This window comes from Oncorhynchus kisutch, linkage group LG24, assembly GCF_002021735.2.
Source record: "Oncorhynchus kisutch isolate 150728-3 linkage group LG24, Okis_V2, whole genome shotgun sequence".
NCBI lineage: Eukaryota > Metazoa > Chordata > Actinopteri > Salmoniformes > Salmonidae > Oncorhynchus > Oncorhynchus kisutch.
In genome coordinates, this window is record NC_034197.2 from 33,717,415 (window position 1) to 33,733,920 (window position 16,506).

Sequence of the window (16,506 nt, forward strand, 5' to 3'; positions counted from 1 at the left end):
ACATAGTCAATGGTAGGCTGAGAGGGGACTCTTTTGGTGGGTACACCTACAGCTTATCCCTTGGCAGCACCACTGTAGACTACTTCCTCACCGACCTAAACCCAGAGTCTCTCAGAGCCTTCACAGTCAGCCCACTAACACCTCTCTCAGACCACAGTAAAATCACAGTGTATCTGAGAAGAGCAGAACCCAACCATGAAGCATCACGGCCCAATAAATTGCATGGTACTAAACAGGCCTATAGATGGAGTGCAAACAGTACAGACATCTACCAGAAAGCAATTAGTAGCCAAAAAATACAATCTCTCCTGGACAACTTTTTAGCCTTAACTTTCTCCTTCAGCAATGAAGGTGTAAATTTGGCTGTTTGGAACATAAACTTTATATTTGACAATTTAGCCTCCTTGGCTAATTTAAAGAAGCATAAGAGAAAACCAGAAATAACAGATAATGAAAAGTAGTTTGATAATGATTGCAAACATCTAAGAGTCATTGAGAAATATGTCTAATCAAAAACACAGAACCAGACAACAAAAATATAGGCCTTCAATATAGGGAAACACTGAACCAATACAAACACACCCAATATGGGGAAACACTGAACCAATACAAACACACCCAATATGGGGAAACACTGAACCAATACAAACACACCCAATATGGGGAAACACTGAACCAATACAACACACCCAATATGGGGAAACACTGAACCAATACAAACACACCCAATATGGGGAAACACTGAACCCATACAAACACACCCAATATGGGGAAACACTGAAGCAATACAAACACACCCAATATGGGGAAACACTGAACCAATACAAACCACACCCTAAGAACAAACAGCTGGATGGAATTGAGGAATCCATAGAATCAAACCACTTCTGGGAGAATTGGAATAAATGAAAACAAACCTCATCATGAGGAATTGGCTTCCAAAATGGGGATATGTGGAGAAATCACTTTGCAAACCTCTACAGCAATATAACAAAGAGCCCAGAACAAAAAGATATACAAGAAAATTACAAATCCTTGAATCAGCAGTCAAAGACTATCAGAATCCTGTGGATACCCCCAATACAGAAGAAGAATTATTGGTAAAACTATGCACTCTCCAACCCACAAACGGCCCGTGGTGCTGATGGTATTTTAAATGAAATGATCAAATATACAGACCACAAATTAAAATGAGCTATACTCAACTCTTCAAACATTATCCTCACTGCAGGTATTTTCCCCGATATTTGGAACCAGGGATTGATCACACCAATCTATAAAAATGGAGACAAATTTGACCCAAATAATTAGAGGAATTTGCGTTAACAGCAACTTGGGGAAAATTCCCTGCAGTGTTATAAATAGCAGACTACATCATTTCCTGGACGAACACAACGTCCTGAGCAGAAGCCAGATTGGATTTCAAAAAATTATCGTACATCAGACCACATTTACACCCTACACACTCTAATTGATAAACAAGTAAACCAAAACAAAGGCTAAATCTGCTCGTGTTTTGTAGATTTCAAGAAAGCATTTGATTCAATTTGGCACGAAGGTCTTTTTTTAAAACTAATAGAAAGTAGCTATTGGAGGGAAAACATATGATTATTATTAAATTCAACTGTACACTGAAAACAAATGTGCGGTTAAAATTTGCCACAAGCAAACAGACTTCTTCTCTCGGGGACGGGGAGTGAAACAGGGCTGCCCAATAAGTCCAACACTATTTAACATCTACATTAATGAATGGCAACAACATTAGAAGAATCGGCAGCACCTGGTATCACCCTACACAACACTGAAATCTAGTGTCTGCTGTACGCAGATGACCTTGTGCTGCTGTCTCCCACTAAAGAGGGGTTACAGCAGCACCTAGATAATCTTCACAGGTTCTGTCAGACCTGGGCTCTGACCGTTAACCACAGGTTCTGTCAGACCTGGGCTCTGACCGTTAACCACAGGTTCTGTCAGACCTGGGCTCTGACCGTAACCACAGGTTCTGTCAGACCTGGGCTCTGACCGTTTAACCACAGGTTCTGTCAGACTGGGCTCTGACCTTTAACCACAGGTTCTGTCAGATCTGGGCTCTGACCGTTAACCACAGGTTCTGTCAGACCTGGGCTCTGACCATTAACCACAGGTTCTGTCAGACCTGGGCTCTGACACCGTTAACCACAGGTTCTGTCAGACCTGGGCTCTGACCGTTAACCACAGGTTCTGTCAGACCTGGGCTCTGACCATTAACCACAGGTTCTGTCAGACCTGGGCTCTGACCGTTACCTAAAACAAAACAAATATAATGATATTCCAAAAAGGTCCGGAAATAAGGATGACAAATATCAATTCTATTGGACCACAGTTCTCTTAAAACACGACAAAACTACAATATCTAGGACTAAATATCAGCAACCCCAGGTAGCTTTCACATGTCTGTGAATGAGCTGAGAGACAAAGCAAGAAGAGCATTCTATGCCATTAAAAGGAACATCAAAATCCAAATTCCAATTAGAATCTGGCTCAAAATGTTCCAATCAGTTCTAGAACCAATTGCTCTATATGGAAGTGAAGTATGGGGTCCAATCTCTAATTATGAATTTACCAAATGGGACAAACATCAAATCGATATACTGCATGCAGAGTTTTGCAAGACTGTATTGCAAGTGCAAAGAAAAACTCGCATAAGAAATAACGCATGTAGAGCAGAATTGGGCCAATACCCCCTCCTCATTCCAATAGAAAAAATAGCAATCAAATTTACAACCATCTAAAAACAAGTGACCCCAAAACATTCCANAGAGAAGATTTGAATGATTTCTTGCCTTGTGGGTGGAGTGAAAGTTAGTGTTTAATTGTGTGCTCGCTGATAAAATGTCCCTTTCTCTATTATTCCAAGAAAATATTTGGCATTGAGAGAGAAAAGCAGCTGCTAACATAAACAGTAGCTTCCAGTGGTGATAAAGTACCCATTGTTATAAGATACTCAAGTATAATTTTACAAAGTAAAAGTATTTGGTTTAAAATATACTTAAGTATTAAAAGTACAAATCATTTCATATTCTTTATATTAAGCAAACCAGACAGCACCATTTTCTTGTTGTTTTTATTTGATGGATAGCCAGGGGTACACTTCAAAATGCAGACAACATTTACAAACAAAGCATGTTGTGTTTTAGTGATCAGAGAACAGAGGCAGTAGGGATGACCAGGGATGTTCTGTCAAGTGCGTGAATTTGACTATTTCCCTGTCCTGCTAAGCATTCAAAATGTAACGAGTACTTTTGGCTGTCAAGGAAAATGTATGGAGTAAAAAGTACAATATTTACTTAAGGAATGTAGTGAAGTAAAAGTAGTCAAAAATATAAATAGTTAAGTACAGATGTCCCCATTTGTAAAAAAAAAAACTATTAAATCGTACTTTAAAGTATTTTACTTAAGTACTTTACACCACTGAAGCCTACCAACATCCCCCAGGTTCTACTGTACGTTTTTAAGCGGTAAAACATTGCGTTTCGGAACGGTTGAAAGTGCCCTCAGAGCTCAGCTGCTTCCGCGTTGACACAGATCTAAGGTCGGTTTTGCCTTTTTTCCTCTGAAAATGACTGCCCGGGAAGCGGATACTATGCAAATCCGTGCCAGAAATCCCTCCTCTTATCTAAGAAGATCGGGCGTTGAGGTAATCTACGGTTAGACCATTGGTTTAGATATGTGTCAATCTCACGAGTTGTCAACTCGCTTTCCATCAATGGATGAGAGACAATAAACGCTATCTGACAGCAATCGACCCTGCATAATATTATAAATCATAAACCAGTATCATATAATTCAATATTTAATATTTCGTTTATAGTGTTTTCCTAGACTACATCCAATGATACGCGAAACAGGAGTGAATCAATTGTCTTTGAAAAAACTCTAACATTCAAAGGTTAGCTTTGTGCTAAAGTATCGTAAATAAACCTGTTGGTACCTAATGTGATCCGCAAAATCAAAAAGGACACATCATATTGAAGAAAAACTGAAATCCCCTTCCCGATTCTGGGGACAATATTTTTTTCGGCGCTTGTGCATCAATTCTACCCAGAGCGGAGGAAGTTTACGTACCATGACATGTCAGTCAAATGTCAATCATTTTGGGTTGATGGACTGGATGATGTTGAAATCACTTCCTATATCAATCCAAAAGAAAATCTCAATATTCCCAAAGTTCTGCAGCTACACATAGCTTTGTTACACCCCACTCCACAGAATAACTCATTCGCCGTCTCTGAGTTGACCACAGCAGTAGCGCGTTGGGAAAACTGCTACAGTTTATATTACAGCACGCTTGGCATGATGCTGGGTGATGCCTGATAAGAGATGTAACGGCTCTCAATCCAACAACCTGTCGAATATCCCTTCAGAAGTGAAAACATTTAGGCCTAATGAGACAGTCACGGTCATAGATGTATTCCACCCAGCCCGTGTCAGACCCCGTAGGGTAGAAACGATGTGCGACCACGGGCAGGGGGATTAAGCTACTTCTCCTATCCGTGGCTGTATATATCTCTACATTACATAAGAATTAAGCCTCTCAGTCACAAAAACGACGCATTTTGAATCATCTATTTTTTTTAAAGATGCCCTAAAATCAAGACGGTGTTCGTAGAAGTAGGCTCGGTCGCTCTCTTACCCGTCAACAGACCGGCCCTTCTCCATCACCGGAAAGCCCAGCTCGTGTCCAAGTCCATTGGCGCGAGCTCCACGGTCCCAGCATTCTCTCGACCTCTCCTGCTGTCGGGCCACAAGCACGCGCAAACTCTCTCCCACGGCGGCGGGGACAATTAAAGGGACAGCGATGATTGGAGATGGAGATTACGCCGTGAGCGTAGTCGATGGGACAAGCACAAAGGAGTGCCTGAAAGCTAGTCGACTGGCGTGGCAGGAAATAATGCCACATTTGGACATTGAGTTTTATATATCTGGTAGAAAATAGTAGGATATTATTGTTCATACTTGCAAGAGATTTAGATAAACCAGCAGACAAAAATCAACCCCAGAATACAAGAAGGTTCCACAATTTTTCCCTCTGACAGAGAAGTGAACATTGATTGACTGACAGTGTGTCTGTGGTAGATACTGTAGAAGTGAGAGAAGGGGCCCCACTAGTGGAGTTGAAAGGGATGGTGAGGTTGCCATAGTGATACCTACTATCAACAGAAATAATACAAATCAACCTCACTGTCACCTAATAGTTCACAACATTTGGACAATATTGAACTGTTTGTATACCAATGTCCCAGAGGAGGCTGGTGGGAGGAGCTGTAGGAGGACGGGCTCATTTGTAATGGCTAGAATGAAATCAATTAAATGGTATCAAACATAAGTAAACCACATATCTGAGTCTGTTCCATTAATTCCATTCCAGCCATTCCAATGAGCCAGTCCTCCTATAGCTCCTCCCACTAACCTCCTCTGCAATGTCCATGGCATAAGTTTCTCTGCCCACTACTTCCTTATATTGGCAGTTGATTTGATGCCCCCTTATATTTAAAAAGTAATAATACTAGAGGTATACAAACAGTTCAATATTGTCCAAATGTTGTGAACTATTATGTGAAAGTGATGTTGGTCTTTTTTTTCTGTTGTTAGTAGGTATCAGCTTCAGATCACTATGGCAACCTCACCATCCCTTTCAACTCCACTAGTGGGGCCCCTTCTCTCACTTCCACTGTATCTACCACAGACACACTGTCAGTGGTATTAGTTTCTCTGCCAACTACTACCCTATATTGGCAGATGATTTGATACCCCCTTATATTTAATAATAATAATATTGTACACACACAGGGTATACCACAGGCATGCTGTCATTAACTTTACAACACAAATCACACAAGAGACAAGGCTGAAATCAGAATGAAGACAGATCACTAGACAGTGTGTGTGTCTCCATCTGTCTGCCTGTCTGTCTTGGGGTGGTTATTAAAGCCAGACTTCCTGAACAAAAATGATCATTCCCCTATATCACGTTTACCAGTGTAGTGGACAGTGGTGGCTGGTGGGAGGAGCTATAGGACGACAGGCTCATTGTAATGGCTGGAATGGAAATCATGTGATTTCCATGTTTGATACCGTTCCATTCATTTCAAACCAGCCATTACAATGAGCCTGTCATCCTATAGCTCCTCCCACCGGCCTCAGTCAGACTATCCCACTGTGACATCAGCATAGGGCATCATCAGCGCAAACTAGAATTTATATTTTTTTGTAGTAAACTACTAGCCTGATGACTCACACTAAATAAATCCGCAGCTCTGTCGTTTCCTACATACTTTAGTCAGACTGCCACGATTGAATAATTAACTGGATTTATATAGCTTTCTACCAACTGTGGTACTCAAAGCACTTCACAAGGTGAGGGCTAAACTCACCTCATCCCCCACCAATGTCTGGCACCCACCTGGGTGATGCACGGCAACTCGCCACACATCAGCTATTAGGTGGAGAGTGATATATGCCAATTAGGAATGATTAAGTGGCAACGATCGAATGGGACCAGATTGGGAATTTAGCCATGACACCGGGGTTTACACCCCTACTCTTACAATAAGTGCCATGGGATTTTTAAATGACCACGGAGAGTCAGGACACCTGTCCGAAAGACATCACCGTACACAGGGCAATGTCCCCTTCACTGCTCTGGGGCATTGGGATCTCCCTAGACCAGGGGGAAGAGTGCCCCGTACTGGCCCTCCAACACCACTTCCAGCAGCACCTGTTCTCCCATCAATGGACCGACCAGGATCAACTCTGCTTAGCTTCAGAGGCAAGCCAGTAGTGGTATGTAGAGTGGGATACTGCTAACAGGAAGCAGCTGTGCTGTCATTTGGGAGTTTTCTATTCTAACTTCCTTCAGAAACAGAGAGTCTTGTGGCAAAAAAAGAACACTTTATTCACCTGTTGACAACAATAGAAAAGAACCATCAATCTCAGTTCCCGTTTAAATGGAAGTGAAGAACAGAGTGATGAGGAGGAATTTACATTTAGTGGAAGTTGTAGTGTGGGCTGGATGACGACATTGCTCTTGATATGGTGGTAAACATCTGCATGGAATGAGTTTTAATACACAATGATGACTTTGTTCCCTCTCCGTAATATGTGTGTGTCCTGTGTTGAAATCGGTTAAATACTGATCAAAATGTACACGTAACTAAATGCATGTATTTATTTCTGAAAATGTTATTCAAACTGCAACAACAAGTTAAACCAACCCAAAATAAGCAACTATCTTTGAAGGATCAAACTTACTATGTAAATGCACTGTAGAATTAAATATATATTTTTTTAACAATTCACATATCCACCTTGATTTTATAATAACATCTGATAGCCACAAAGAAAAAAAATAGTATTCAAACCAGAAAATGTTGGGAGTGAATTCCCCTCCCCTTGACAGTGTATAGCACTTGAAATGTGATATACTGTAAATCCACTCCATTATTAGTATACCTGGGTCATTCCAAGAATAGAGTGCCATTTTTCTAAACTTGTTAAAACATTTCTAGCTTATGTATTTATGGGTAACAGGGTTGATCTGTTATGATGGACACAAAATTAAGGACTATTAAATGTTCAATGTTTCTTGTTAAAACTATTTTTTCTTAGTTTCACCATATTAAAATGAGAGTTCAGTTCACATAACAGGGTTGACCTTAAACACGAATCTCCAATCACATGAAATAAATGATAATCTTCCGAAATGACTACCACAGCAACACATTACCTTTACAATGATGGTAAAAACTTGGGCACATTTTGGGGTGAAGTGGGTGAAAATATTGATAGAAGTCCCACAAACATAACGTGGTACATGCCAAAATGGGGATTTTCAGAGAAAACACATTTATTTGAATGAAAACACACTAGTATGGGAATTTCTAACATGGTTTAGTGTAGTTATAGATGTACTGTATGTTATCCAACTCTTTCATTGAGTATTCTATCAACATTTACAGACAATGTCACAACGACATAAAAGGCACTCTGTTTGTGGATCGACCCACCTATATGAAGCTCTCGTTGACGTTGCTGTCGTAGGAGCGGATGTTGTCGGAGGCCAGCGCTGTCTTCATGTGGTTCCAGAACAGTGGCTGGGCCTGAGGGTTCCTGGGCCAGGACAGAACAGACTTCCTGCAGAGCCTCTTCCTCAGCTGCAGGTACTTCAGCTTGGGAAACACCTCGTCCAGCAGAACCAACACCGCCACGTCCACCTGCACATAAAGTAACAGATTAGACAGTACGGACTGAGTGAGTGGTAGGGATGTTGCCTGTTGTTGTTGGTTGCTTAATTATGAAGATATTACTTGAATGTAGCCTACGTACAGTTGAAGTCGGAAGTTTAAATACACCTTAGCTAACTAAATTTCAACTCAGTTTTTCAAAATTCCTGACATTTAGTCCTAGTAAAAATTCCCTGTCTTAGGTCAGTTAGGAACATCAGTTTATTTTAAGAATGTGAAAATGTCAGAATAGTAGAGAGAAGGATTTATTTATTTCATCACATTCCCAGTGGGTCAGAAGTTTACATACACTCAATTAGTATTTGGTAGCACTGCCTATAAATTGTTTAACTTGGGTCAAACGTGTCAAGTAGCCTTCCACAAGCTTCCCACAATAAGTTGGGTGAATTTTGGCCCATTCCTCCTGACAGAGCTGGTGTAACTGAGTCAGGCTTGTAGACCTCCTTGCTCGAAAATTATTTTTCAGGTTTTCCCACACATTTTCTATAGGATTGAGGTCAGGGCTTTGTGATGGCCACTCCAATACCTTGACTTTGTTGTCCTTAAGCCATTTTGCCACAACTTTGTAAGTATGCTTGGGGTGATTGTCCATTTGGAAGACACATTTGCGACCAAGCTTAAACTTCCTGATTGATGTCTTGAGATGTTGCTTAAATATATCCACATAATTTCCCTACCTCATGATGCCATCTATTTTGTGAAGTGCACCAGTCCCTCCTGCAGCAAAGCACCCCCACAACATGATGCTGCCACCCCCGTGCTTCAAGGTTGGGATGGTGTTCTTCGGCTTGCAAGCCTCCACCTTTTTCCTCCAAACATAACGATGGTAATTATGGCCAAACAGTTCTATTTCTGTTACATCAGACCAGAGGACATTTCTCCAAAAAGTACCATCTTTGTCCCCATGTGCAGATGCAAACCGTAGTCTGGCCTTTTTATGGAGGTTTTGGAGCAGTGGCTTCTTCCTTGCTGAGTGGCCTTTCAGGTTATGTCGATATAGGACTCATTTTACTGTGGGTATAGATACTTTTGTACCTGTTTCCTCCAGCATCTTCACAAGGTCCTTTGCTGTTGTTCTGTGATTGATTTACACTTTTGGCACCAAAGTAGGAGACAGAACGCATCTCCTTCCCGAGCGGTATGACGGCTGCGTGGTCCCATGGTGTTAATACTTGCGTACTATTGTTTGTACAGATGAATGTGGTACCTTCAGGCGTTTGGGAATTGCTCCCAAGGATGAACCAGACTTGTGGAGGTCTACAATTTTTTTCTGAGGTCTTGGCTGATTTCTTTTGATTTTCCCATGATGTCAAGCAAACAACCACTGAATTTGAAGGTAGGTCTTGAAATACATCCACAGGTACACCTCTAATTGATTCAAATGATGTCAATTAGCCTATCAGAAGCTTATAAAGCTATGACATCAATTTCTGGAATCTTCCAAGCTGTTTAAAAGCACAGTCAACGTAGTGTATGTAAACCTCTGACTCACTGGAATTGTGATACAGTGAATTATAAGTGAAATAATCTGTCTGTAAACAATTGTTGGAAAAATGACTTGTGTCACGCACAAAGTAGATGTCCTAACCGACATGCCAAAACTATAGTTTGTTTAACAAGAAATTTGTGGAGTGATTGAAAAACAAGTTTTAATGACTCCAACCTAAGTGTATGTAAACTAGTTTTAATGACTCCAACCTAAGTGTATGTAAACTAGTTTTAATGACTCCAACCTAAGTGTATGTAAACTAGTTTTAATGACTCCAACCTAAGTGTATGTAAACTAGTTTTAATGACTCCAACCTAAGTGTATGTAAACTAGTTTTAATGACTCCAACCTAAGTGTATGTAAACTAGTTAATGACTCCAACCTAAGTGTATGTAAACTAGCTTTAATGACTCCAACCTAAGTGTATGTAAACTAGTTTTAATGACTCCAACCTAAGTGTATGTAAACTAGTTTTAATGACTCCAACCTAAGTGTATGTAAACTAGTTTTAATGACTCCAACCTAAGTGTATGTAAACTAGTTTTAATGACTCCAACCTAAGTGTATGTAAACTAGTTAATGACTCCAACCTAAGTGTATGTAAACTAGCTTTAATGACTCCAACCTAAGTGTATGTAAACTAGTTTTAATGACTCCAACCTAAGTGTATGTAAACTAGTTTTAATGACTCCAACCTAAGTGTATGTAAACTAGTTTTAATGACTCCAACCTAAGTGTATGTAAACTAGTTTTAATGACTCCAACCTAAGTGTATGTAAACTAGTTTTAATGACTCCAACCTAAGTGTATGTAAACTAGTTTTAATGACTCCAACCTAAGTGTATGTAAACTAGTTTTAATGACTCCAACCTAAGTGTATGTAAACTAGTTTTAATGACTCCAACCTAAGTGTATGTAAATAGTTTTAATGACTCCAACCTAAGTGTATGTAAACTAGTTTTAATGACTCCAACCTAAGTGTATGTAAACTAGTTTTAATGACTCCAACCTAAGTGTATGTAAACTAGTTTTAATGACTCCAACCTAAGTGTATGTAAACTAGTTTTAATGACTCCAACCTAAGTGTATGTAAACTAGTTTTAATGACTCCAACCTAAGTGTATGTAAACTAGTTTTAATGACTCCAACCTAAGTGTATGTAAACTAGCTTTAATGACTCCAACCTAAGTGTATGTAAACTAGTTTTAATGACTCCAACCTAAGTGTATGTAAACGTCTGACTTCAACAGTTTTTTTTACTTCACCTTTATTTAACCAGGTAGGCCAGTAGAGAACAAGTTCTCATTTATGACCTGGCCAAGATAAAGCAAAGCAGTGCGACACAAACAACAACAGAGTTACACATGGAATAAACAAACTTACAGTCAATTACACAATAGAAAAAAATCTATAAATTATAAATCTATATAAATTAATTACAATATAGCAATTAAACACTGGAGCTCCGAATGACACACAAACACATTGCAAGTCTGACCTTTTCATCCAGCAGCCTCTGCTGCACCATGTAGAAGGCCTGGCGAGTCACCCCATTTACTATGCTAACTCTTCCTCCCCCGCCGCTTGCTCCGCTCGTCAGCACAAACACGGTCTTCATGCTGCTATAGACAGCACTGTGAAGATTCTCGATGCAGGACAGACCTGGAATCCAATCTCTCTCCTCCAGGCAGAGACAGAACCTCCTCCGCCCCACGTTCTCCAGGTGGACCAGCAGCTCATTGTAGACCCAGTCTCTCACTGCGTGGTTGCCCGTGTCGAAGACCACAAAGGCATCATAATGACTCTGGAAGTTTGCCCCAGGCAGTTGGGAATAGCCCTTGTGTCCTGCCCACAGCACCTGTTTGTTACAAAATAGTGTAATGTAGATATTCAACATATGGACACATAAACACAACATTGATTTACAGCTGGGCCATTCAATTAAGGTCTTCTAATCAGGGACTGATCGTGCACTGGGAAATCATATTAGTGAACTATCTGGTAAATCAATGACATTACTTGATCAATTAACTACCAGGGAGGGAATACAACACAACATTGATTTGTAGAAGTACCTGGAAGCAATACCAGACATCCCAGCCGTAGAGGTGCCTGAGTAGGGGTAAGGCAGTGAACACCAGAGTCAGGAAGGTAATAGAGAGGAAGGCCAGGCTGCCATAAATTTCCTGGCAGGAGCGGGGGTCCATAGACAAAACACTAGCCCCTTGCTGCGACTCGGGGAAACCACAGTGTACGCCAGTGGTAAGAAGGAGGATCTCCACCTGGCTGGCACGCAGGAAGTCTGCAAACCAGGAAGTGTCGCAGGAGCAGTCAAAGGGGTTGGCATGCAGAGTGAGCAACTGGAGGGCACTGCCGTTCCTCAGTGGGGCAGGGAGGGACTGCCGATCCAACAGCTTGAGTTTGTTGTGGTTGAGGTAGAGAAAACGCAATGCCAATGCTTGGCTGAAAAAGTCTTCAGGGAGAAAGCTGATCTGGTTGTGACTAAGGTCCAGAAGGGTCAAGTTTGCCTGAAAAGGTATGACTTTGTCGGGAAGTTCAGACAGATAATTAACACTAAGGTTAAGGTGGCATAGTTGGCCGAGTGCTGTGATGTTCTCCCAGGGGAAATAGTTCAGTTTGTTGTTGCTGACCCGGAGCACCTTGAGGCTGACAGGCAGGTTACAGAAGGCTGCTGGTGAAAGAGACCTCAGCTGGTTCCTGGAGATATCTAGGTAGATAAGGTTGGTCAGGTTCTGGAAGAAGGTGATGTAGTCGTTGCTTCTAGTGTCCCACATGATGTCCAGGTTGTTCCCGGAGAAATACAGGTACCTGAGGGAGTCACTGTACAGTGTATGATCTATCCGCATCCCAATGCTGTTGTCAGACAGACTTAACGCCTCCAGATTGGGGAGGTTCTTGATGAACTCAAAGCGATGGCCCATGCCTCTCATTAGGAAGTGAAACTCATTGTTGCTGAGGTCCAAAGTCTTCAGAGTGGCACTGAGCTCCTTGAAGGCATCTCCATAGTACAGATCTATCCTGTTGTGGGCCATGCTAAGGTACGCCAGGTTGTCCAGGTGGAGAAACTGTTTGCCGTTTAAGCTCTGGCTCATGTAGTTGTAAGAGAGGTCCAAACAGACTGCCTTCTCCATACCTAGGAACAAACTGCTATTGAGGGTGAGGATGTTGTTTTGGGAAAGGTCAAAAGACATGGCACCATTGCAGAGATTATTTTTGAAGGAAAATATAGTTGGGTTTTGAGTGCACTCATCCTCCAGTATCGCCAACGTGTTTGGCCCTGGCTCGGCTGCAGTGACTACTGGACCTGGATGATGCCAGGGCTCATCTGGGACAGCCTTCCTGTCACTGAGCAACATGGGTGGGTTCTGAAGTTCCACTGTGGCATACCGGTTCTGGTTCTGAAAGCTCTTAAAGGACTTACACACGTTGGACTGAGTAGAGAAGGATGGGAGAAATTCCAGCATGTTCTGGGAAAGGTCGACCCTCACCAGGGCTGGTAGCTGGGCCAGGGCACTCAGATTACAGGACCTGATGAAGTTCATCCGCAGCTCCAGAACCTCCAGCCAACGGAACTTGGCCAGAACCGCCACACTTTCTTCAGAGACCATATGGAAGAAGTTCCCACTGAGGAGAAGTGTTTTCAGGCCAGACATCTGGGTCACGTTGGGAGACAGCACCAACTCCTTGAAGGTTGTCATCGGCTCATAGTTGTAGATGAGGCTGATCCAAGTGAGCCTCTTCAGCTCTATGAAGAAGGTACCGGTGCGTATGGCAATGGCCAGTAGGTTGTCCGATAGGTCCAATCCCTCTAGGTGTACCAGGGGACTGAAGAGGCCCTCTGGGATGTTGCGGAGGGAGTTTCCCCTCAGGCTGAGGAATTTGAGAGAGTTGTTCTGGGCGTAAAACGCATGTGGGTTGATGTCAAGTGGGGTGTTGTTGAAGCAGGGGAAGCAGGGCTGAGCAGCATGGTCACAGCGCTGGCAGTTCCAACCCAGGTTGAGTTTACAGAGCTGGGTCAGATTGGCAAACGCCCACTCATCCAACACAGAAATTTTATTCTCATTCAGATCCAGACTCTTCAGAGAGGGAGGCATTCCCGGAGGGATGGATGTTACATTGTTAAAACCCAGGGTAAGGTTTTGCAGCTGGGTAAGCTCCCTGAAGACTGCCTCGTCAATGTGGAAGGACTGGTTGCAGGGGTTACCATAGTAGCAGTTCATGGTGAGTAGCAGCTGCTTGAGGTTTGGTGTGCCGAGGGGCTGGGTTATGTTGTAAAGGTGGTTAGACTCCAGATTAAGGACTTCCAGGCTGTCAGGTAGTCTGGGGAGGGGAGAAGTGAGGCTGTTTCCTTCCAGTAGGAGGGTGCTGAGGTTCTTAAGACACATGAAGGCATCCTTGTGGATCTCAACATGGCATGAGGGAGACCCCAGGGCCCTCATATGACTAGGGAGACAGTTCCTTGTCATGCTCAGTTTCTGGAGGTTTGGAACCCCAGAGAATGCATCCTTCCCTACCTGCTGAATCCCGGTATAACTCAGGTCAAGTGAAAGGACAGAGGCTGAGCAGATCACTGGGATGCGGGTGAGCGCCCTCCGAGAGCAGTTCACCACACTGGAGTCTGCGTTGCTGTCGCAAGGGAAGAACTTGGGATTGGTCGTCCTAACAGCTGGTGGTAGTAGACATAAGCAGAGGAGAACTCCATATCCCTGCATGACCTGGACAGAGAGAAATAAACATTCGTACCACAAAATATATCTGATTTAAAAGTCAAATTATAACTGCACAGAAGTACATACAATGAAAGTTGATCCCAGCAAGTCCCAGCTATGGGCAATGTTAAAAACAGGTCCACGCCTTGTCAAAATGGGTTTCAAATGCTAACTGTGGGTATGCAAATGACCACACAACTGCAAATACAGTACAATCATGAGACAACCAGTATAAAACAGTCAATCCTGGTACATTAATAATAGTATTCAAATTATGAGTATTCACCTCAATGTAAAGTTTTCATGGCCTTGCACAGATATCAACTGGCATATTAGAACTGAGAATTACACTCACCGTGGGAGGTTTTGGGCCTCAATAACCCACTGGAGGTCAATTATAATGAAACGTGATGTTGTTTCGAATGGAATAGACCGATGCTTTATTCCAAAACAAGTTTCTGCCAACCTTTCCTCCAAATAAAGCATGGAGAGAGAAAAGCCTTGAATGACAGACCAGATGTAAAAAGACAGTAGTTAAGTACCAGGACTTATGTAACACAATTCAGAAATGAAGAAGTGAAACCTTCCCAGACAGATGTCTGTCAACTGACAGGGCTTTTTACATAAAGAAAATCTGAAATGGCATGTCACCTCCCCTGTCTATCCTATGACCAGATATCAAATACACGGGTACTTAAAAATGACATCAAAAATAATAATAATGAATATTTTGTGACATACACCAGATAGCTGCAGTGAGAGTTGTTTTACAGGTTTAAAACTTGACCACCCTTGATGTATAACATTGCAACATTACAACCAAATATGTTTTATGCCTTTAAAAAAAAAAAGATCCATACATAAAATATCCAATGGCCATGGTAGGCTGCAAATCCTGGTAGCTGGGCCAGGGCCATGGTAGGCTGCAAATCCTGGTAGCTGGGCCAGGGCCATGGTAGGCTGCAAATCCTGGTAGCTGGGCCAGGGCCATGGTAGGCTGCAAATCCTGGTAGCTGGGCCAGGGCCATGGTAGGCTGCAAATCCTGGTAGCTGGGCCAGGGCCATGGTAGGCTGCAAATCCTGGTAGCTGGGCCAGGGCCATGGTAGGCTGCAAATCCTGGTAGCTGGGCCAGGGCCATGGTAGGCTGCAAATCCTGGTAGCTGGGCCAGGGCCATGGTAGGCTGCAAATCCTGGTAGCTGGGCCAGGGCCATGGTAGGCTGCAAATCCTGGTAGCTGGGCCAGGGCCATGGTAGGCTGCAAATCCTGGTAGCTGGGCCAGGGCCATGGTAGGCTGCAAATCCTGGTAGCTGGGCCAGGGCCATGGTAGGCTGCAAATCCTGGTAGCTGGGCCAGGGCCATGGTAGGCTGCAAATCCTGGTAGCTGGGCCAGGGCCATGGTAGGCTGCAAATCCTGGTAGCTGGGCCAGGGCCATGGTAGGCTGCAAATCCCTTTATTCAGCTGAAGCAAGCCTACACATTTTCTTTGGGAAATTACCTTTTTCTAGTTTAGTCATATTTAACTTAGCTACCTTAGAAGTGTTTACTTAGCAGGGTGAGTAGCAGTGGTGGAAAATGTACTCAATTGTCATAGATGAGTAAAAGTAAAGATACATTGCCTCAAGTAAAAGTCAACCAGTAAAATACTACTTGAGTAAAAGTTAAAAGTAAATGTAATTAAATGTACTAAAAGTAAATGTACTTTTGTATCAAAAGTATAAGCATAAATAATGATATATATATATATATATATATATATATATTAAAAATAACACACTATTTTTTTTCTTTACGGATAGCCATGGGCACACTCCAACACTCAGAAATCAATTACACATGAAACATTTGTGTATAGTGAGTTTGTCAGATCAGAGGCAAATCGGGATGACCAGGGACGCTCTCTTGATAAGTGAGTGAATTGGACTATTTTCCTGTCCTGCTAAGCATTCAAAGTTTAAAGAGGAGATTTCAGTGTCAGGGAAAATGCATGGAGTGAAAAGTACATC

General features: G+C 42.4%; 2 protein-coding genes across 2 annotated transcripts in view; both read right to left on the minus strand.

Moving 5' to 3' along the window:
- Window positions 1-4,873, minus strand: part of LOC116356901 (serine/arginine repetitive matrix protein 1-like) — a 51,247-nt gene extending 46,374 nt beyond the window's left edge. The window contains exon 1 of the mRNA XM_031803663.1: window positions 4,673-4,873. The gene's annotated coding sequence lies outside the window, so the exon portion shown is untranslated. The remainder of the gene's footprint in view (window positions 1-4,672) is intronic.
- Window positions 4,874-6,910: 2,037 nt separating this feature from the next.
- On the minus strand, window positions 6,911-15,026 carry tlr9 (toll-like receptor 9). The gene is made up of 4 exons (XM_020458752.2): window positions 14,857-15,026; window positions 11,847-14,507; window positions 11,270-11,629; window positions 6,911-8,252 (listed from the first exon to the last, which is right to left on the minus strand). The coding sequence occupies exons 2-4, from the start codon at window positions 14,502-14,504 to the stop codon at window positions 8,046-8,048; spliced, it is 3,225 nt and encodes a 1,074-aa protein (XP_020314341.1). The 5' UTR covers window positions 14,505-14,507; window positions 14,857-15,026; the 3' UTR covers window positions 6,911-8,045.
- Window positions 15,027-16,506: the final 1,480 nt, after the last annotated feature.

Excerpts from the sequence above, each read along its gene's own strand:
- tlr9 (XM_020458752.2), bottom strand. The coding sequence starts at position 14,504 with ATGCAGGGATATGGAGTTCTCCTCTGCTTATGTCTACTACCACCAGCT. Across the intron at positions 11,630-11,846 it reads ATGTCTGGTATTGCTTCCAG|GTGCTGTGGGCAGGACACAA; the intron begins GTACTTCTACAA and ends TGTAACAAACAG. Across the intron at positions 8,253-11,269 it reads AGAGGCTGCTGGATGAAAAG|GTGGACGTGGCGGTGTTGGT; the intron begins GTCAGACTTGCA and ends CTTTATGTGCAG.